At 45.8% G+C, this 21,224-nt stretch overlaps 1 protein-coding gene across 2 annotated transcripts in view; it reads right to left on the reverse strand.

Annotated features, from left to right (window-relative positions):
- Positions 1–190: 190 nt before the first annotated feature.
- The window catches only part of LOC106601141 (cAMP-specific 3',5'-cyclic phosphodiesterase 4B), a 31,183-nt gene continuing 10,149 nt past the window's right edge, over positions 191–21,224 (reverse strand). Inside the window, exons 1-10 of one of the 2 annotated variants that reach the window (XM_045715117.1) lie at positions 18,928–20,578; positions 11,173–11,266; positions 9,609–9,781; positions 5,937–6,035; positions 5,636–5,800; positions 2,356–2,455; positions 1,963–2,117; positions 1,693–1,815; positions 1,376–1,558; positions 191–1,167 (exon numbers count right to left, since the gene is read on the reverse strand). In XM_045715117.1, coding sequence (XP_045571073.1) covers positions 625–1,167; positions 1,376–1,558; positions 1,693–1,815; positions 1,963–2,117; positions 2,356–2,455; positions 5,636–5,800; positions 5,937–6,035; positions 9,609–9,781; positions 11,173–11,266; positions 18,928–19,191 — 1,899 coding nt within the window. In that variant the 5' untranslated portion in view covers positions 19,192–20,578 and the 3' untranslated portion in view covers positions 191–624. Of the gene's footprint in view, positions 1,168–1,375; positions 1,559–1,692; positions 1,816–1,962; positions 2,118–2,355; positions 2,456–5,635; positions 5,801–5,936; positions 6,036–9,608; positions 9,782–11,172; positions 11,267–18,927; positions 20,579–21,224 lie in introns of those variants that run through there. The other variant, XM_045715116.1, reaches the window with a different exon arrangement.

Raw genomic sequence — 21,224 nt, forward strand, 5'->3', positions numbered from 1 at the left:
GTGGAGGTGAGTTTGTGTGGAGGTGAGTTTGTGTGGAGGTGAGTTTGTGTGGAGGTGAGTTTGTGTGGAGGTGAGTTTGTGTGGAGGTGAGTTTGTGTGTGGAGGTGAGTTTGTGTGGATGTGAGTTTGTGTGGAGGTGAGTTTGTGTGGAGGTGAGTTTGTGTGGAGGTGAGTTTGTGTGGAGGTGAGTTTGTGTGGAGGTGAGTTGTGTGGAGGTGAGTTTGTGTGGAGGTGAGTTTGTGTGGAGGTGAGTTTGTGTGGAGGTGAGTTTGTGTGGATGTGAGTTTGTGTACGTTTATGTGTGTGTGTTTCAGTTCCAGTGCTACACTGTCTTCAATGGCCCATTATTAACGATTCTCTATGTTCCTCTTTGTCCTCATAGCAGTTCCTCAAAGCATCAGCTGGAAGAAACTTCTCCAGCTCCCACTCCAAATCTACAGTTGCTGTGTAAATAGCTTTTCTTTAAGCAATATTATTTGTGTTCCCTTTTTGAAAAATAGATTTAAAGGTCTATTGTCTATGTAGTCTTATTTGATATTGGGTTTTGGCCATCGGAAATAAAGGATGGACAACAGGGGCGTGGTGTGTGCATGTGGGGTGTGGCCAGGGAGAGAGGAGCGGAACTCATGTGTCATCAGCTGGTGAGGAGGAGTCTTCCTCCTCCTCGTCCTCCACGGGGCTTGTGTCAGAGTGTATCTCCACCCCTGACTGAGCTCGCTGAAGAACTCCCCTCTTCTCCTCCTCCTCCTCCTCCTCCATCCCTACTTCCCCTTCCTCCTCGATGATGTCTCCTTCCTTTTCACCCTTCACCACGTCCTCTCCTTCCTCCTCTTCTTTCTTGTCTTCCTCCTCTCCCTGACTGCAGTCCAGCACCATGTGATTGGGGGTGGTTTTCCTCTCCTCCTCCTCCTCCTCCTCTTCCTCCTCCTGTCCTCCCTCCGTGTCGTCATCCAAGGTGAGCTTGAACTGGAACTTGTCAATGCAGGCGTTGAGCCTCTTGTCTGGGCCGAGGGGCATTGGGGGTGGGGAGATGGGACTCTGAGGGATGGTGCTCTGGTACCAGTCCCTGTTGTCCTCAAGAGTGTCCAGGATGTCCTGGGCGTCAGGGTGCACCAGGTCCCCCCACGTCTCCCACAGAGGGTGCACGATGTAGTCGATGAAGCCCACCTACAGCACACAACACCAGGAGAATCAAACACACTACCGAACATCACACTAATAACAAGCACATTACACGGCTAAGGAATTTGTGTAAGCAACATGAGATGACATTTATAAACATCAATAATTATTAAGAAAGAAAATATAAGCATTAAGCTTTTATAATTACTTTGAAAGTGATCCCAAAATGTGTGTTGTGTGTATGTTTCCTAACCTGACTCTTCTCCACAGAAGCAGTGTGTTTGTCACACATGGGGCTGATCTCCATGCCTCTCTCCCTCTCCTTGTCCCCCTGTCTAAAGAACTCCTCCATGATGCGCTCAGTCCACTCTCTGTACACGACCAAGGGCTTGGTGGGGTTACTTAGGTCCGCACAGTGCACCATGTTCCTCAGCACCTGCAGACACACACATAAGGTCAGGTATCACCAGTGCACGGTAGACGTTGTGAATTTTCTCCAGCTTCAATTTGAGTTTGGAGTACCATTTTGTCTGCAGGGTATATGTTTAGAGGTCAGAGGGGAAAGCTCACCTGGATGCGGTCAGTGTAATGGTCGAGCAGGAGTACTCCTGAACTGGTCACCTTCTTCGTCTCCACCATGGTCTTCAGATCAGCCAGCAAACTCATGTGCTTGGACATATCCGTCGCCAACACCTTGAGAGGTCAATTAAAGGAGGAGGTCAAACAAAAACATAAAAAAACATCCGAAAATAACATATAAATAACTCTTATAAGCCCCGCCCCTTACCGAGCCAGCAGAGCAGCCCATTAGTGGGTGAGTGTGAGTGGCAGGAGCCTCACCATATCGATAACGAGCTTGCGCAGGCTCTGTCTCTGCCTCTTGCTGAGGTTCTGGAAGATGTCACAGTTGTCCTCGTGGAGCAGCTTGAAGCCCACGGCCAGGTGGTGGTTCTCCAGGACTGACTCATCGTTGTACATCAGAGCCAGCTCCGAGTCTGGGGGAGAGGACAGTACAGAACACATACTAGGTCAGAGCACCTGTAGACACACCCCACAAGTACCGATTTCACATTACAGTGCTGACTCTGACATTTTCTTATCACGTTATCAGCTGTGCTACACTGACTAGTGAGCTGATCTCAACTGAGATGTGGTTCAGGGAGCTTTATTAAGTTAGAATGCAGTGTACTGTACAGCATCCTGTCTCCTCCTATCTCCATTGTAAGGACTCACTGGTGTTGATGAGGAACTGGTTGGACACGCCAGGGTGATCCACATCATGGATGGCAGCAGCAAATAACGCAGCCAGGATCTCCAGATCAGTGAACACAGCCTGACAGAGAGAGCGATAGAACACAGTGTCGTGTCTTTGGCATCATTAAACTGAAGACATGTTTATCAAATAACTCTCTGTAATTATTATTACGCGATTAAACTGATTAATCGTGTAACTGTAATTAACTAGGAGGTCGGGGCACCAAGGAAAATATTCAGATTACAAAGTTCTAATTTTCCTAATATAACTTTCAGATATTATAATATCTGATCGATTTGTCTCCTCATTAATGATGTGTTATTTACCTCATGCCAGTCTCATTCCAAACGTCGTAAATTGTTGTTTATCTGCACGAACCCAGTCTTCACTAAGTCCCTAGTGGGCTAAACCGGCATGGCGGCTTGTTAAAGGGTGATAAGGGTCAGCTGAGACGGTACCAGTCCCTGTATCTTCTCAGCTGGGTGATAAATATTAACAATTGATATGCTAATCCTTTGCACATGAACGCTCACTCATTCGGGAACAATTGCAATCAATATATATATTTACGCTCAGTGTGTCATCGAGATCCTTGTTGGAGAGTTTGGTCTGTTGGAGAGTTTCGTCCTCGCATTCTCTCTCTCTCTCTCTCTCTCGCATTCTCTCTCTCTCTCTCTCTCTCGCATTCTCTCTCTCTCTCTCTCTCTCGCATTCTCTCTCTCTCTCTCTCTCTCGCATTCTCTCTCTCGCATTCTCTCTCTCGCATTCTCTCTCTCGCATTCTCTCTCTCGCATTCTCTCTCTCGCATTCTCTCTCTCTCTCTCTCTCTCTCTCTCTCTCTCTCTCTCTCTCTCTCTCTCTCTCTCTCTCTCTCTCTCTCTCTCTCTCTCTCTCTCTCTCTCTCTCTCTCTCTCTCTCTCTCTCTCTCTCTCTCTCTCTCTCTCTCTCTCTCTCTCTCTCTCTCTCTCTCTCTCTCTCTCTCTCTCTCTCTCTCTCTCTCTGTGTGTGTGTGTGTTAGAATGGATATTTCAAAGTGACATTCATTAATGTCGTTATAGGAGAGATGTTTCGGCGGTCTTCGCGTTCAATTATACCGAATTCCTAGCTGCAGACTAGTAATTAATATCAAAGACTTGTTCTTATTCTGTCGGTAGTCTAATAGTTTAACCACGTGGTATGGTTAAGTTCAGTAGAGGAATGCATGGTCAAACCTTGGCACTCTCGTTATTGAGGTAAGCTGGTCTGGGGAAAGAAACCCTGGAGGGGGGTTTATATACTGAACGTAAAAAAGGCTGTCACATGACGCCTTGTCCTGTTGGTGTCCCTGGGGGCGTGCCGATGACTTAGTTAAGACTGCAAAGGGAATTGGAGTTTCCTTCATTAAACAGTCCAAAATCCATTACACAATATCACAAACAGTTCTATCCTGATTCATTCATTTTATACAACCATTTAGATGTAACTCTCATAGCTGAGGCTATTATATAAACATTATTATGGTAATATGGCCGTATTGTCTCTCATGAGTTTCACCAAATTGTACCAAACGGACCAGTTCATAGCTGGATTCTTCACCGATCTTTTATACCTTCTCCAGGAACATAAATGTTGTTCAGTTCTTCTTTTATGGAATAGTCTGCCTACCCATGTGAGAGACGCAGACTCAGTCTCAACCTTTAAGTCTTTACTGAAGACACATGTCTTCAGTAGGTCCTATGATTAAGTGTAGTCTGGCCCAGGGGTGTGAAGGTGAACGGAAAGGCTGGAGCAACGAATCACCCTTGCTGTCTCTGCCTGGCCGGTTTCCCCTCTTTCCACTGGGATTCTCTGCCTCTACCCCTATTACGGGGACTGAGTCACTGGCTTACTGGTGTTCTTCCATGCCGTCCCTGGGAGGGGGGCGTCACTTGAGTGGGTTGAGTCACTGACGGGGTCTTCCTGTCTGGGTTGGTGCCCCCCCCCTTGGGCTGTGCCGTGGCGGAGATCTTTGTGGGCTATACTCGGCCTTGTCCCGGGATGGTATGTTGGTGGTTGGAGATATCCCTCCAGTGGTGTGGAGGCTGTGCTTTGGCAAAGTGGGTGGGGTTATATCCTACCTGTTTGGCCCTGTCCGGGGGTTTCATCGGATGGGCCACAGTGTCTCCTGACCCCTCCTGTCTCAGCCTCCAGTATTTATGCTGCAGTAGTTTATGTGTCGGGGGGCTAGGGTCAGTCTGTCACATCTGGAGTATTTCTCTTGTCTTTTCCGGTGTCCTGTGTGAATTTAAATATGCTCTCTCTAATTCTCTCTTTCTCTTTCTTTCTTTCTCTCTCTGAGGACCTGAGCCCTAGAACCATGCCTCAGGACTACCTGGCTTGATGACTCCTTGCTGTCCCCAATTCACCTGGCCGTGCTGCTGCTCCAGTTCCAACTGTTCTGCCTGCAGCTATGGAACCCTGACCTGTTCACCGGACGTGCTACCTGTCCCAGACCTGTTGTCCCAGACCTGCTGGAACCCTGACCTATTCACCGGACGTGCTACCTGTCCCAGACCTGCTGTTTTCAACTCTCTAGAGACAGCAGGAGCGGTAGAGATACTCTCAAAGATCGGCTATGAAAAAGCCAACTGACACTTACCCTTGTGTTACTGACTTGTTGCACCCTCGACAACTACTATGATTATTATTATTTGACAATGCTGGTCATTTATGAACATTTGAACATCTAGGCCATGTGTTGTTGTAATCTCCACCCAGCACAGCCAGAAGAGGACTGGCCACCCCTCATAGCCTGGTTCCTCTCTAGGTTTCTTCCTAGGTTTTGGCCTTTCTAGGGAGTTTTTCCTAGCCACCGTGCTTCTACACCTGCATTGCTTACTGTTTGGGGTTTTAGGCTGGGTTTCTGTACAGTACTTTGAGATATCAGCTGATGTAAGAAGGGCTATATAAAATCATTTGATTTGATTTGATTCTCCAATCCTGTGAGGTGGAAGAATTCTTTTGTCTCTCTATGAAACCACTCTGTGTCAAAACTGTGGCCATGAGGCAGGACATTCCCTTTGGAATTTACGACCCCTCTCACAGGGCCTGGGTAGGGGGAGGTAGGGGGATGGTACATAGAAACCCAAAGAGGGCAACGTCATGACAACAGTGTAACCAATCACGTTTTAGAACAGCCTACAGGACATGAATGTGCGATGATAGTTAGAGTGCAGCTGTGTGCTTCAAGTTCGCTGTTGTTAGACATAGGCTCAGTGTGTGGTGAAATGTGGTTCTTACGTCCAGAGCCGGTGTGGACAGCAGGACGTGGGTGGACTGTGTGACGTCAGCGGCGTGGAGGCTGTTGTGGTAGGCCACGTTGGCATGGTAGTGGTCCTCCAGGGTCATAACATAGGTCACAAAGGTGTCGACAGGGATTCGAAACGTCTTCAACAGATCCCTCTCCTACAGGGAAGGAAAACACAGTGTCACACAAACACTCAGGATCCTATACACGTATATGAACAGCAAAGTCTACATTAAGTCTATATGACCACTCTTACTGAAAATCGAATGGATAAAACCACTGCTTTTCACCCACCTGGAAGATGGCGAACATGATACAGCTGAGAGGCCTATTATTGGAGAACTCAGCCAGACGAAAGATATTAAGGCCCCACTTATTCAAGTCATCCAGCTCCTGGTCAACAGACATCAGAATCAGAAACAGAATCACCTTTATTTGCCAAGTAAATTTACACATTCCCTGAGTTTGACTTGACATATGACTCCATTTAATCCCTTCAGAGACCCATCAATAAATGAAATCAATTCATTTTTGTCCACTCTAATGGAGATAGATTTTTTGGGCTGTATCTCTGAGGCCATACATGCCACTGTGTTAAGTCCTGTTGTACCTTTGAGAGGACATTCTGGGGTATTCAATGATATAATGTGGGGGGTGTGACTTTGTACTTTCTCATCCTGTTTTTTTTTAAATGGCTGCCATCTCAATTTAGCACATTTTATTTAAAGAAGAAAGTACATGCATGTAATTGTGTAATCATAATTTTTGTGAGTTTGATATTCAAATTGTTTCCAGTAAGTAAATACAGTACATGACCAAAAGTATGTGGACACATGCTCTTGTCGAACGTCTCATTCCAAAATCATGTGCATTAATATGGAGTTGGTCCCCCCTTTGCTGCCATAACAGCCTCCACTATTGTGGGAAGGCTTTCCACTAGCTGTTGGAACATTGCTGTGGGAACTTGCTTCCATTCAGCCACAAGAACATTATTGAGGTCGGGTTCGGATGTTGGGTGATTAGGCCTGGCTCGCAGTCGGCGTTCCAATTCATCCCAAAGGTGTTCACTGGGGTTGATGTCATGGCTCTGTGCAGGCCAATCAAGTTCTTCCACACCGATCTCAACAAACCATTTCTGTATGGACCTCGCTTTGTGCACGGAGGCATTGTCATGCTGAAACAGGAAAAGGCCTTCCCCCAACTGTTGCCGCAAAGTTGGAAGCACAGAATCGTCTTGAATGTCATTATATGCTGTAGTGTTAAGATTTCCTTTCACTGGAGCTAAGGGGCCTAGCCCCAACCAAGAAAAACAGCTCCAGACCATCATTCCTCCTCCACCAAACTTTACAGTTGGCACTATGCATTGGGGCAGTTAGCGTTCACCTGACATCCGTCAAACCTAGATTATTCCGTCGGACTGCCAGTTGGTGAAGTGTAAAGCTCGCCAATGGTGGCGAGCTTTACACCATTCCCACCATTCCAGCCGATGCTTGGCATTGTGCATGGTGATCTTAGGCTTGTGTGCAGCCGCTCGGCCATGGAAACCCATTTCATTAAGCTCCAGACTAACAGTTATTTTGCTGATGTTGCTTCCAGAGAAAGTTTGGAACTCGGTAGTGTGTTGCAACCGAGGACAGACGATTTTTACACATTACGTGCTTCAGTACTCAGCAGTCCCGTTCTGTGAGCTTGTGTGGCCTACCACTTTGTGGCTGAGCCGTTGTTGCTCCTAGACATTTCCACTTCACAATATCAGCACTTTCAGTTGAGCGGGGCAGCTCTAGCAGGGCAGAAATTTGACGAACTGACTTGTTGGAAAGGTGGCATCCAATGACAGTGCCACGTTGAAAGTCACTGAGCTCTTCAGTAAGGCCATCCTACTGCCAATGTTTGTCTATGGAGATTACATGGCTGTGTGCTCGATTTTACACACCTGTCAGCAACGGGTGTGACTGAAATAGCCAAATCCACTAATTTGAATGAGTGTCCACATACTTTTGTATATACACTGCTCAAAAAAATAAAGGGAACACTTAAACAACACAATGTAACTCCAAGTCAATCACACTTCTGTGAAATCAAACTGTCCACTTAGGAAGCAACACTGATTGACAATAAATTTCACATGCTGTTGTGCAAATGGAATAGACAACAGGTGGAAATTCTAGGCAATTAGCAAGACACCCCCAATAAAGGAGTGGTTCGGCAGGTGGGGACCACAGACCACTTCTCAGTTCCTATGCTTCCTGGCTGATGTTTGGTCACTTTTGAATGCTGGCGGTGCTTTCACTCTAGTGGTAGCATGAGACGGAGTCTACAACCCACACAAGTGGCTCAGGTAGTGCAGCTCATCCAAGATGGCACATCAATGCGAGCTGTGGCAAGAAGGTTTGCTGTGTCTGTCAGCGTAGTGTCCAGAGCATGAAGGCGCTACCAGGAGACAGGCCAGTACATCAGGAGACATGGAGGAGGCCGTAGGAGGGCAACAACCCAGCAGCAGGACCACTACCTCCGCCTTTGTGCAAGGAGGAGCAGGAGAAGCACTGCCAGAGCCCTGCAAAATGACCTCCAGCAGGCCACAAATGTGCATGTGTCTGCTCAAACGGTCAGAAACAGACTCCATGAGGGTGGTAAGAGGGCCGGACGTCCACAGGTGGGGATTGTGCTTACAGCCCAACACCGTGCAGGACGTTTGGCATTTGCCAGAGAACACCAAGATTGGCAAATTCGCCACTGGCGCCCTGTGCTCTTCACAGATGAAAGCAGGTTCACACTGAGCACGTGACAGACGTGACAGAGTCTGGAGACGCCGTGGAGAACGTTCTGCTGCCTGCAACATCCTCCAGTATGACCGGTTTGGCGGTGGGTCAGTCATGGTGTGGGGTGGCATTTCTTTGGGGGGCCGCACAGCCCTCCATGTGCTCGCCAGAGGTAGCCTGACTGCCATTAGGTACCGAGATGAGATCCTCAGACCCCTTGTGAGACCATATGCTGGTGCGGTTGGCCCTGGGTTCCTCCTAATGCAAGACAATGCTAGACCTCATGTGGCTGGAGTATGTCAGCAGTTCCTGCAAGAGGAAGGCATTGATGCTATGGACTGGCCCGCCCGTTCCCCAGACCTGAATCCAATTGAGCACATCTGGGACATCATGTCTCGCTCCATCCACCAACGCCACGTTGCACCACAGACTGTCCAGGAGTTGGCGGATGCTTTAGTCCAGGTCTGGGAGGAGATCCCTCAGGAGACCATCCGCCACCTCATCAGGAGCATGCCCAGGCGTTGTAGGGTGGTCATACAGGCACGTGGAGGCCACACACACTACTGAGCCTCATTTTGACTTGTTTTAAGGACATTACATCAAAGTTGGATCAGCCTGTAGTGTGGTTTTCCACTTTAATTTTGAGTGTGACTCCAAATCCAGACCTCCATGGGTTGATAAATTGGATTTCCATTGATTATTTTTGTGTGATTTTGTTGTCAGCACATTCAACTATGTAAAGAAAAAAGTATTTAATAAGATTATTTATTTCATTCAGATCTAGGATGTGTTGTTTAAGTGTTCCCTTTATTTTTTTGAGCAGTATATATAGTGTATCTGTGGAATAGTTTGGTTAGTTTTCAGAGCAGTGTAATATATTTTTTCTCACATTAAATAAGAGCTAAATAAGAGCTTGTGTATAAATATCCTGTTTTTTCACCTACTGTACACATATTTACTGTAATGTAACATTTTACAAATATTAACCGCATCATAATATCCACTACAGTGCACAAACAATAAAATAATAAAATAAATGTTGTAAAATGTTTATTTCACTCCCAAAAAAGTAATAATTCAAAAAGCTTTTTTTTGCTGGGTCTCAGCAGGATATGTAATTTTAAATCATCTTCGAAGTGACTGAGTGTTTATGTGTGAGTATGTGTAAGGGTCCACAGATCCCAGATCCAGTACAGGTATACCGTACCCTGGCCAGTGCATCCTCCTGTTCAGTCTTGACTCCGAAGCGTGGCATGGTGGTGTTGATGGACAGGCTGGAGCTGTGTGTCAGCTTCTTCACTCCACTGATATGACACATGGGCTTGTCCCGCTCCCGCTCCCGCAGGGTCGGAGACGGGATCTCTACCTCATTCTGCTTATCTGGAGGAGACATGGAGGTCAGAGGTTAATTACAATACTTTTGAATGCTTGTTATAAGCATTCATTTATAACTCATTATTATAAAGGCTATAGTGTGCTATATCTCTATAGTATGCATCATTACAGGGCTCACTTGTAAAGAGACCTGAGTCTAAATGACTGCCTGCACTGTAAACCCCAAGGCCGTTTTAACCCAAATACTTCTAGTACGTTGAACTTACGAAATCACATGAACTCAATTTTCTAAAGTTATGACAACAAATTAACTTTTCTCCCAGCATGCTCTACTGCAGGTTGATTTTTGGGAATTGCTTTTAATATCTGTGTTTTTGCATGTACATTGAGTGATTGATTGATTGATTAATGTTATGTTACACACAGTTAAATAACATACAGTTTTCCCCGTTACAGAAATGGTTGTTCCAATTTAAATTGCTTAGGTAGTCTCCTCACACTGTTCCTAACCCTGGCAGTAATTATGAATGCAGGTTGTGAGTGAATACACATTTCTACTGTTGGATAGACTAACTCTGGCTGGATTCCAATAGGAATTACATGTCACTTTGCAAGCCAGCATAAAGTGTCTTGCAGGTAGGGTTGCAAAAGTCTGGTATGTTTTCCAGAAATCCAGGTTAGAAGATTCCTGGAAATCCTTCAACCTCGATTTTTTTTTTTTAAATCTGGGAATTTTGGGAAAGTTCCCTGAATTTTGCAACCTTACTTGCAGGCCTGATGTGGCCTGTCAACCATGAGTTTCAGGCCACTGTATTAGAGTAAATCTAGGCCCCAAAATAAGGCCTTATGAGATATGTAATGTTTAATTATAATGATAACATTCACCTAGGAATTCACTTGGGGAAGGCCATAGGACTGAAAATGAACGAATTCCACAACCATGTTTCTGTCACTAACAAATACAGTCATGGGTGATGATTCCACAATTCACTCAAAAACGCAAGGTACACTGGGAAATTATATTGGGGGCGTGGCTTAAAGTGGGCGTTACTCTGATACAACTCAAATCAGGACCCCCTACAAGCGCACAGTAACTCTATCAGTTTGATTAATAACTACAAAATCACTTTAAGTAACTGTACTCAGATATTTTAAGTTCAACGCGTTTCCTCAAAAGTTTTGAGTAATGACAGCACATTGGGGTTAACAGTGTGGATAAATGTTAAATAACAATAAATGCATTATACTGGTCAGTATTAACTAAAATATAACCCTCTTTCTAAATGGCAGCCGATAGTGCGCTACTTTTGACCAGAGCCACATACATAGGGCTCTGGTCAGTTTTCTAGAGGATAGAGGACTGAGGTGTACAAGGGATAGAAGACAGACAGAGACCGAGTCAGGAGTGCAGGTGAAAGGGGAGGAGTGTGACTCACCGAGGAAGGTAGTGGAGATGTATTCAGACACCTGGTTCCCTGAACGACTCATCTCTGACAGGTGAGATAGCTCCCGGTTCAACATCCTCTTAAACTGGGGGAGGAAACAGAGAGAGAGATGGAGAGAGGGATGGCGAGAGGAAGAAAGAGATGGAGAGGCAGAGCATGATATTATTACCAAGAACGGGAGAAGACAGAAGTTGCTTGAATAGTGTCCCTGAAATAATGTTAAAACTGGAAAGTCTTGGACACAAAGCTACACTTGGCCTCAGAGTAGTACTGTTGAAAAACCCCAAATATGGAGAGAAAGCAAACAAATAAGCAACTTCTGCACAATCCAAAGTCAAAATGAGACCCCACTCTTTCTATACGTATACAGGAGGCCCATGTTCACACTGGATTTCATACCATGCCAAAAATAGCACATCATAGTCCATAAGAAAGGAAATCTGTACAAATCCCTTTTTAGCAAAATACATCTAACACATTGTTTTGAAAAACAAAACAATGGGCAGCAGGTAGCCTGGTGGTTAGAGCAAAGATATTTATAACTAACCCAAGATAGTTCATCTGTGTCATTTTCAATGGGAGCAGATGAAGCATAGCGGGCAGAACAAGCAAGGTGGTTGGCAGAGCCAAGCATGAGCTAACAACATCCCATTGGCGCGTTCTAGCATGTGCTTGTGCAACAACTCAATTCACCCTTGCACTCCTTGTAAACAATGTAGTTAAAAAAAAAACTTTGTCAAAGGATCACGTCTACAAAACTTAGTGCACTCTGTTCGGTCTACAAAACTTAGTGCACTCTGTTCGGTCTACAAAACTTAGTGCACTCTGTTCGGTCTACAAAACTTAGTGCACTCTGTTCGGTCTACAAAACTTAGTGCACTCTGTTCGGTCTACAAAACTTAGTGCACTCTGTTCGGTCTACAAAACTTAGTGCACTCTGTTCGTTCTACAAAACTTAGTGCACTCTGTTCGTTCTACAAAACTTAGTGCACTCTGTTCGGTCTACAAAACTTAGTGCACTCTGTTCGGTCTACAAAACTTAGTGCACTCTGTTCGGTCTACAAAACTTAGTGCACTCTGTTCGGTCTACAAAACTTAGTGCACTCTGTTCGGTCTACAAAACTTAGTGCACTCTGTTCGGTCTACAAAACTTAGTGCACTCTGTTCGGTCTACAAAACTTAGTGCACTCTGTTCGGTCTACAAAACTTAGTGCACTCTGTTCGGTCTACAAAACTTAGTGCACTCTGTTTGGTCTACAAAACTTATTGGTGGGGAGTGGACCAGAGGCTTCAGATATATACATCTGGTGAAACATCTGGCTCTATCTGTGGTTAGAGCATTGGGACAGTAACCGGATGGTATCTAGTTCGTATCCCCGAGCCAACAAGATGAAAAATCAATCGTTGTACCCTTGAGCAAGGCACTTAACCCTAATTGCTCCCTGGGTGTCTCAGGGGGAGTTAGGATATACAAAACACACATTTCCAATTCACACATACACATTCAAGTTTTTTTTTCAATCACTGTGGCACATTGTTTCAGGTATAAGTCGTTTATTTTCAAAACTCTAAGTACAAACCTCTAACCTGATAACACTTGTAATGCCCCCATCTTATGTTCAGAACCTTTCATTGTGCATTCATTGGAGTTGAACACATCTTTCACCCTTGAGTCACTCGTGCAAAATACCATGAGAACATTTAGTTTAGTCATCAATACATCAGGCTCACCATTAAGTAATTTTAACTACCATTTTTAACTAACTAAGATACTTTCTTTTTTAAGTGCTTTTTGAAGTGCTGAATAAAAATAATAGTAATTGCATTGTTAACAAATCATGTCAAAAGTACATTTTGAAAAGCAGATACTTAGATTGAATACACTTCCAAATTGAAGGAGTGATTTGGTGCAGTGAACAAGGGACTGTGAATTTGTTTGTTGTACTACTCAGTCAATTGAAAATGTACTTAGAGTTTCGATTTTTGTGCTTAGACTGTTGAAAATGTACCACATACTTGTGAAAATTGCACCAACGTGACTGACAAAACTGTAATAGGTACTTGAGTATGTGTGAAATAGAACAAATGATTATTATTAATATGAACCACTATACCTCATTCAGGATACAGGTCATACCACTAAACAAAGACGAATACTGTACATCAGCTCTAACCTCAATCAAAAATGTCAACAATGTAGCACAATATGAATTCTGTTTGATACTGATGTATCACACATCTACTGTAAAATAGTGAAATAGAATTCCTAAAGAACACATGGGTTTACTATACAACTTTCATACAGTACGGTATGACCTTGTCAACAGGCAACCACTGCAGGAGCCTGACAAAGCAACAGCATGTTGGAGCAATGGTGGAAGAGCTGCCGTTTTCCTACATCACGTTCTGGGTCTTTTGGTGATGATGTCACACACCCTGCCTGTACAATGTCTGCTGGAATGCAGGTGAGAAAAAGACACGATGCATGAATAGGATACATATGTTCCATATGGCTAAACAGGAAATGTAATGTTGCATAGACTTCATGTTGCGATATCTCAACCAAACATGAGCGGATCTTGAAGACTGGTAGTGGAATGTGTTTTGTTACTAACAGAGGCAGTCACGTGCAAGCAGGCGCAGTGCGATTCGGACAAGTCCCCTCAGTCTGTGTCCTACTGACTGATCCTTCACACATAATAATCTCCATGGCAACCATAGAGGTTGCCCTAGCAACTGCCTCCTCACAGTCAGTCCTGCAGCATGATGGGAGCGAGGGAGGGAGGTGGCTGCTGCTTGGGTGACAATCTCAGAGAGTAGGCAGGTGTCTCTGACCTTTCTCAAGGTCAATCCTCTCCTCTCCATTCCTTTCCTCTCCTCTCATCTCATCTGCTCTACTCTCCTCTCCCTTGTTCTCCTCTCCCCTCCCCTGTGTTCTCCTCTCTTCTTCCCTCCACTCTTCTCTGCTTCTCTCTCCATCTCCTTATTTCTCTTACTCCTCTTCTCTGCTCTACTCCCCTTTCCTCTCTATTTTCTGCTCTCTCTTACTCACCTATTTTACTACCTTCCCTCCCACTCTCTCAACCTTCCCTCTCATACCTTCCTACTTCTATTTTTAATTACTCTCTCATCCCTTATTCCAGTTCAACCAGGTATTAGTGACAGTTCGACACGGTTAGAACAGTCAGGTCCCTTTCCCTCTGTCAGAAGCCACTACAACAGACAGACAGACAGACAGACAGACAGACAGACAGACAGACAGACAGACAGACAACAGACAGACAGACAGACAGACAGACAGACAGACAGACAGACAGACAGACAGACAGACAGACAGACAGACAGACAGACAGACAGACAGACAGACAGACATGATAATGCACCAGGTAGGTACTGTAGACTAGTTAGCCAGTCAAACCCAGTGACACAGTTATGCTGCAGTCTCAATCTCTCTCCATCTCTCTCTCCATCTCTTTACTATATTGAGTCATAATCTGCCAACCAACACAACCCCAGTGCCAGGACACACAGACAGACGCCGCACCACGCTACCGTGCTTCCTCATATGGCCCCCTGACTGATGGAACACAAGATGCCGGGGTGAAGGTGTGAGAGACGCAAAGGGGCATCATCAACCTGATAACTGACTAACATATGGATACCCAGGGAAATGTGACATGTATTGTAACAGGCAGGCTCTCCTGCACTTCCTGTTTTTCACATTACAATAGCAGTTTACAGTAAAGCTCTTTGATGATATCATGGTGAATCAGCTCTCACAACCAACCAACCATTCAATTTCACTTTGTTTATCAAAGTACTGTATATGCCTTTTTTTTTATTGCTAATGGTAATGGTAAGGCTGTTGTTGGATTCTATCTTGTATCAAAACAAGAGTTTCAAACACGTTTATTTTTTATTGTGGCACGGTGTCAGTGAATTTCTAACCTATGATCTTACACTATGTATACAAAAGTATGTGGACATCCCTTCAAATTAGTGAATTCGGCTATTTCAGCCACATCTGTTACTGACAGGTATATAAAATCGAGCACACAGCCATGCAATCGCCATAGACAAACATTGACAGTAGAATGGCCTTGCTGAAGAGCTCAGTGACTTTCAACGTGACACCAGAGCTGCCCTGGTCAACTATAAGTGCTGTTATTGTGAAGTGGAAATGTCTAGGAGCAAGAACGGCTCAGCCGCAAAATGGTAGGCAACACAAGCTCACAGAACGGGACTGCCAAGTGCTGAAGCGCGTAAATATTATTGGACTCTGGAGCAGTGGAAACACGTTCTCTGGAGTGATTGATCACGCTTCACCATCTGGCAGTCCGACGGATGAATCTGGTTTTGGCGGATGCCAGGAGAACGTTACCTGCCCCAATGCATAGTGCCAACTGTAAAGTTTGGTGGAGGAGGAATAATGGTCTGGGGCTGTTTTTCATGGTTGGGGCTAGGCCCCTTAGTTCTGTGAAATCTTAACACTACAGCATACAATGACATTCTAGATGATTCTGTGCTTCCAACTTTGTGGCAACAGTTTGGGGAAGGCCCTTTCCTGTTTCAGCATGACAATGCCCCCGTGCACAAAGCGAGGTCTATACAGAAATGGTTTGTCGAGATCGGCATGGAAGAACTTGACTGGCCTGCACAGAGCCCTGACTTTAACCCAAACGAACACCTTTGGGATTAATTGGAACGCCGACTACGAGCCAGGCCTGCCCGACCTCACAAATGCTTTTGTGGCTGAATGGAAGCAGGTCCTCACAGCAATGCTCCAACATCTAGTGACAAGAGTGGAGGCTGTTATAGCAGCAAAGAGGGAACCAACTCCATATTAATGCCCATTATTTTGGAATGAGATGTTCGACGAGCAGGTGTCCACATACTTTTGGTCATGTAGTGTATGTTCTCTAGCCATTGAATAAGTCCACTGCGCCACCAGGATGGTCTATTTCAGTCTATTCAAATAGACCCCATTTCAAAGGAAACAAGCACTCATTAGGATCAGGTGTGGCCAATTACTGGGCACGGCCAACACACCTGAACACACTTAACAAGAGAGGATAGAGAAAGTTTTGTTAATGCTTTGAACGGAATGCATGTATTTTTAAATAACATTCGCAGAACATTCTTTGAACATTACTAATGTTTTCTTGCGTTTTTTATGGAAAGTGTTCTTAATGTTCTGCGAACATGATTTTAAATTGAACCATGAGGAAACCTGTAGAAAACGTTATGCTGAAGTACTGTAATTCCCACAGAAGAACGTTGTTTCTTAACATTCTCAAACCGTTCTGAGAATATGATTTTAAATAGAACCATGAGGAAACGTTATACTGAAGTACAGAAATTCCCATATTGTTTCTTAAAGTTCTCTGAACTATTTGAGAATATTCCCCATGTTAAACCAGTTGAAGAATGTTCCTACAACATTACCAACATTTTTATTAAATCTAACCATGTTTGAACTTTTAGGTCATTTTTGTGCTGAGAATGTTCCAAAGCCAAGCAACTGTTCTGCAACATTCCCACAAAGTTGTGGGTAGGTAGTATGCAAAACAACCATAAGACAATCACGCTCTCACCAAGCTCTAAGAAACATACGGTTCTGAGAACGTTATGTGCTAGCTGGGTAAGATGTTGTTGTATGTATCTCAGTAAAGCACAGACAAGACAATGGTTCAAGAGGGCACAGTCACTGCCATGGACAACAGAGCTCGGTCAAAATAACAGGGTCAGTAGATGGTTTGATAGAGACATATATTATGAACTACACGCTGCAACATTAACAATATGTCCGTAAGTCCTATCATGTCTCAGCCTCTCAAAGAAAAATACAAAACTATTCTAACATTGACTAAGATCACAGGAAAACAATGGACAATGGACACACACAGCATTGAGCTAAGATATCCTTCACTGACACTAAACCTGTGTGTGTGTGTGTGTGTGTGTGTGTGTGTGTGTGTGTGTGTGTGTGTGTGTGTGTGTGTGTGTGTGTGTGTCACATGCTCAGTCCGTTTCTGTGGTGACAGGTTTTCAGCTAAGATATCCTTCACTGACACTAACACTGAACCTGTGTGTGTGTGTGTGTGTGTGTGTGTGTATGTGTATGTGTATGTGTATGTGTGTGTGTGTGTGTGTGTGTGTGTGTGTGTGTGTGTGTGTGTGTGTGTGTGTGTGTGTGTGTGTGTGTGTGTGTGTGTGTCAAGGATGGAGATGGACATCTTGTGATAAAGCAGGCTATCTGCAGCAGAAATATTTAACTATTTCATACCTTGCCTCACAACCACTTCCAAATGATTCCCTTATGCACCTTTTATTGTATCTGCATTGATGTATGACTATTCCTGTTGACCTGTTCTGGATTCATCTGTATGTTTATTAAACTGCTGTAACAATAGGACAATAAAGATTTTCTTAATAGGAATTTCTGTACGATTTTAAGGGAATATTGTCTGTGGTTTGAATGGAGGAAATGAGTCTCTAAGGTGAACAGTTTTGAGTTTATATCTTCAGGTTGAAGTGTACTGCAGCTGAGGTTTAGTGCGCCCAGCACCACAGGCAGCATGACGACACATTACAGGGGGAGTTTAGGGTTAATAAACTCTGAGAACTCAATGCCTTTTCCCCTTCAGTGCCCACATGCATAAATAATGCATAGAATATGAAAACAGAGTTGCTGAGGGAAAATATAAACACACAGTCACTCAACATACACCCTGTTATGCCTGTCATCTACAAGGACATAGCCTGCTTTAAGACATCTTTAGGTCATCTCCTCTCTGTCCCAACTGGTCCCTGCAATCCACACAACTAAAACCCACTCAACTGGTCCCTAAAATCCACACAACTAAAACCCCCACAACTGGTCCCTAAAATCCACACAACTAAAACCCACACAACTGGTCCCTAAAATCCACACAACTAAAACCCCCACAACTGATCCCTAAAATCCACACAACTAAAACCCCCACAACTGGTCCCTAAAATCCACACAACTAAAACCCACACAACTGGTCCCTAAAATCCACACAACTGGTCCCTAAAATCCACGCAACTAAAACCCACACAACTGGTCCCTAAAATCCACACAACTAAAACCCCCACAACTGGTCCCTAAAATCTACACAACTAAAACCCCCACAACTGGTCCCTAAAATCCACACAACTAAAACCCCCACAACTGGTCCCTAAAATCCACACAACTAAAACCCCCACAACTGGTCCCTAAAATCCACACAACTAAAACCCCCACAACTGCTCCCTAAAATCCACACAACTAAAACCCCCACAACTGGTCCCTAAAATCCACACAACTAAAACCCACACAACTGGTCCCTAAAATCCACACAACTAAAACCCACACAACTGGTCCCTAAAATCCACACAACTAAAACCCCCACAACTGGTCCCTAAAATCCACACAACTAAAACCCCCACAACTGGTCCCTAAAATCCACACAACTAAAACCCACACAACTGGTCCCTAAAATCCACACAACTAAAACCCACACAACTGGTCCCTAAAATCCACACAACTGACATGGTTCTCTTTTCAACATGAAACTTCAACGGCTTAACAAAATCACACCTACTAAGTAGAATGGACAGATAACAGCCTATATAATGCACAGAACAGCAAGGGTGGAAAAATAGTTCATCAAAACAGCTATCCAAGATGCAGCCTGTCTGTCTGGCCCAGTTCCCTTCCCCTCCCAGCCCTTCTAACCCTACCTGGTCCCACCATCCAATGAGCCATGGTCTCGAGCAGGTCTCACAGAACAGGTCTACTAGAGGTGTCCTGCGCTCCGCTGCCGTCCCAGAACCTTCCAGAACCCCACCGGCAGCCGCACCTAGGTCCAGCTCCAGGTCTGGCCCTCCTCCCCTCCCCTGCAGCTGGCTGTAGCTGGTGGAAGAGTGGGGCAGCCGGTAGCCGCCTGGCACGGGCGAGGGGCAAGGGGACGGCGAGGCGGGGTCAATGGCCTCTACCACACCCATGCTTAGGGTGACGGGGGGCGAGGGGCGCTTGCCCAGACAGGAGGACCGGTAGTGGAGCGGGCTGGGGGTGGGGGCGCTGCAGGTGTCCCAGCAGCATGAGGAGGGATTCGTCGTCAGCGTGTGGGCAGCGTGTAGGCCGCAGCCGGCCAGGCCGGGACACTCCAGAGCGACAGCTTCCCCCCGCCGAGGATGGGGGGGGCGAGGGGTGAAGGGGGAGAGGGACAGGGTCCACTGGTGCTCACAGTCCGTCCCTACATTCAGTTCTCCTGGAAGCAGGCCACCCACCCAGTGCGTCCAGATATGGGCCCCAGTGTGAGGACGGTCCACAGATGAGGGTGCCCCGCAAACGGCAGGCCAGGAGCCCCCTGGATCCCCAAGCTCCAGAGACTACATCTCATCCCAGCTGGTGAGCAGAACTGACCCAAATCAAACAGCAGAGTGGGGAGAGGGGGAGGATAGGATGGGAGAAGATGGAGAGTGAGAGGGGGACCGTCTGAAGGGCAAAGAGAGGCAATGGAGGAGGAGAGGAAAGGGAGAAAAGCCAAGATGTTGTAATGAAAGATAGAAGGTCAGACAGACAGACAGACAGACAGACAGACAGACAGACAGACAGACAGACAGACAGACAGACAGACAGACAGACAGACAGACAGACAGACAGACAGACAGACAGACAGACAGACAGACAGACAGACAGACAGACAGACAGACAGACGGAGATAAAAGAGGACAGAGGAGCTTAGAAGGCTGGAGGGATGGAAAGACGGTGACGACAGGGTGGGAAAGATGACCGTAGTATTGAGCGATGGGACAGAGGAAGAGGACAGAGAGTGACAGAGAGAGAGGGAGACGAACGGCAATGGAGAGCGAAAGAGAAGGAAGGAGAGACAGAGATAGAGAAATAGGGAGCCAGGCCTGTAATGTAGCTAGCAGATGGTTGGTCAGGCTACAGAATCACATCAGAGCTCTCGGTGTGGGGAAAAACAGGCTCTCTCCTCGTCTCCTTGCGTTGCGTCTACTCTGCAAAGTGCCCCTCCCCCACAACGCACCGGATCCAGTGGCCGGGCCCAGTCGTCCTCCTGCTGCATCTGCCTCGTATGTGCCTCAGCGATGATCCCAACACACACACAGTACACAGTCCTCCTCCCAGTAGCTTCCCCCGCAGTATCCCAGTCACTCCATGGTGTCTCTCTGGGCTGGTTAAATTATGTCTGAGGTTGAAACTAATCCAAGAGCTTCAGGCTCCCCTTATTTTTCCTTCCTCTTTCTTTCCTCCGCCGTAGCAAAGCCCTGCTGCCTCCTGTAGCGCCGTCTCGCTGGATGCTGTAGACAGCCCTCGCAAGCTAATCAGCCAGACAGCGTGCACTTGTGTGTGTGTGTGTGTGTGCGTGCAGCCTGAATGCGCATGTGCTGCAGACAGCATGTACGCCTGTCGTAAATGTGTGTGTGTGTGTGAGAGAGAGAGTGTGTAAGAGCGAGAGTACGAGGGAGGGTGTTCATATGTGTGTGTTCATGTTGGTGTGGTTTTGTGTGTATGTGTCTTTATGTCGCCTGTCTGCTCTTAAAGACCACAGCATTCTCTCTGCTTCTCTGTCAGCCAGGAGCACACACACACACACACACACACACACACACACACACACACACACACACACACACACACACACACACACACACACACACACACACACACACACACACACACACACACACACTCCCCCCTCTCTCACTCCATCTTTCTCTCTCTTGCCCTCTGTCTGTCTCTCAAACACAGGCATCTTTTGCGTTCTGAAACAGTTGCAACATGCTACATTCCCCTCAGGGTGACAAGAAAAACAAGAATACCACACTGTCTCTTTTAGACACAACACTGTTGAAGGAACCTTGCCTCTTTTTCATTGGTCGCTGCCCAGACCACAAGCCTTGTGGTCAGAGTGGTGAGCCAATGAGTAAAAGGGAAGGGCAGACCCTGTTGTTCGATAGCAACCAAGGTTACAGCAGAGACATCAGCATCAGGACCCTCTCTCTCTCTC

This window comes from Salmo salar, chromosome ssa03 (assembly GCF_905237065.1).
Source record: "Salmo salar chromosome ssa03, Ssal_v3.1, whole genome shotgun sequence".
Classification (NCBI taxonomy): Eukaryota; Metazoa; Chordata; class Actinopteri; order Salmoniformes; family Salmonidae; genus Salmo; species Salmo salar.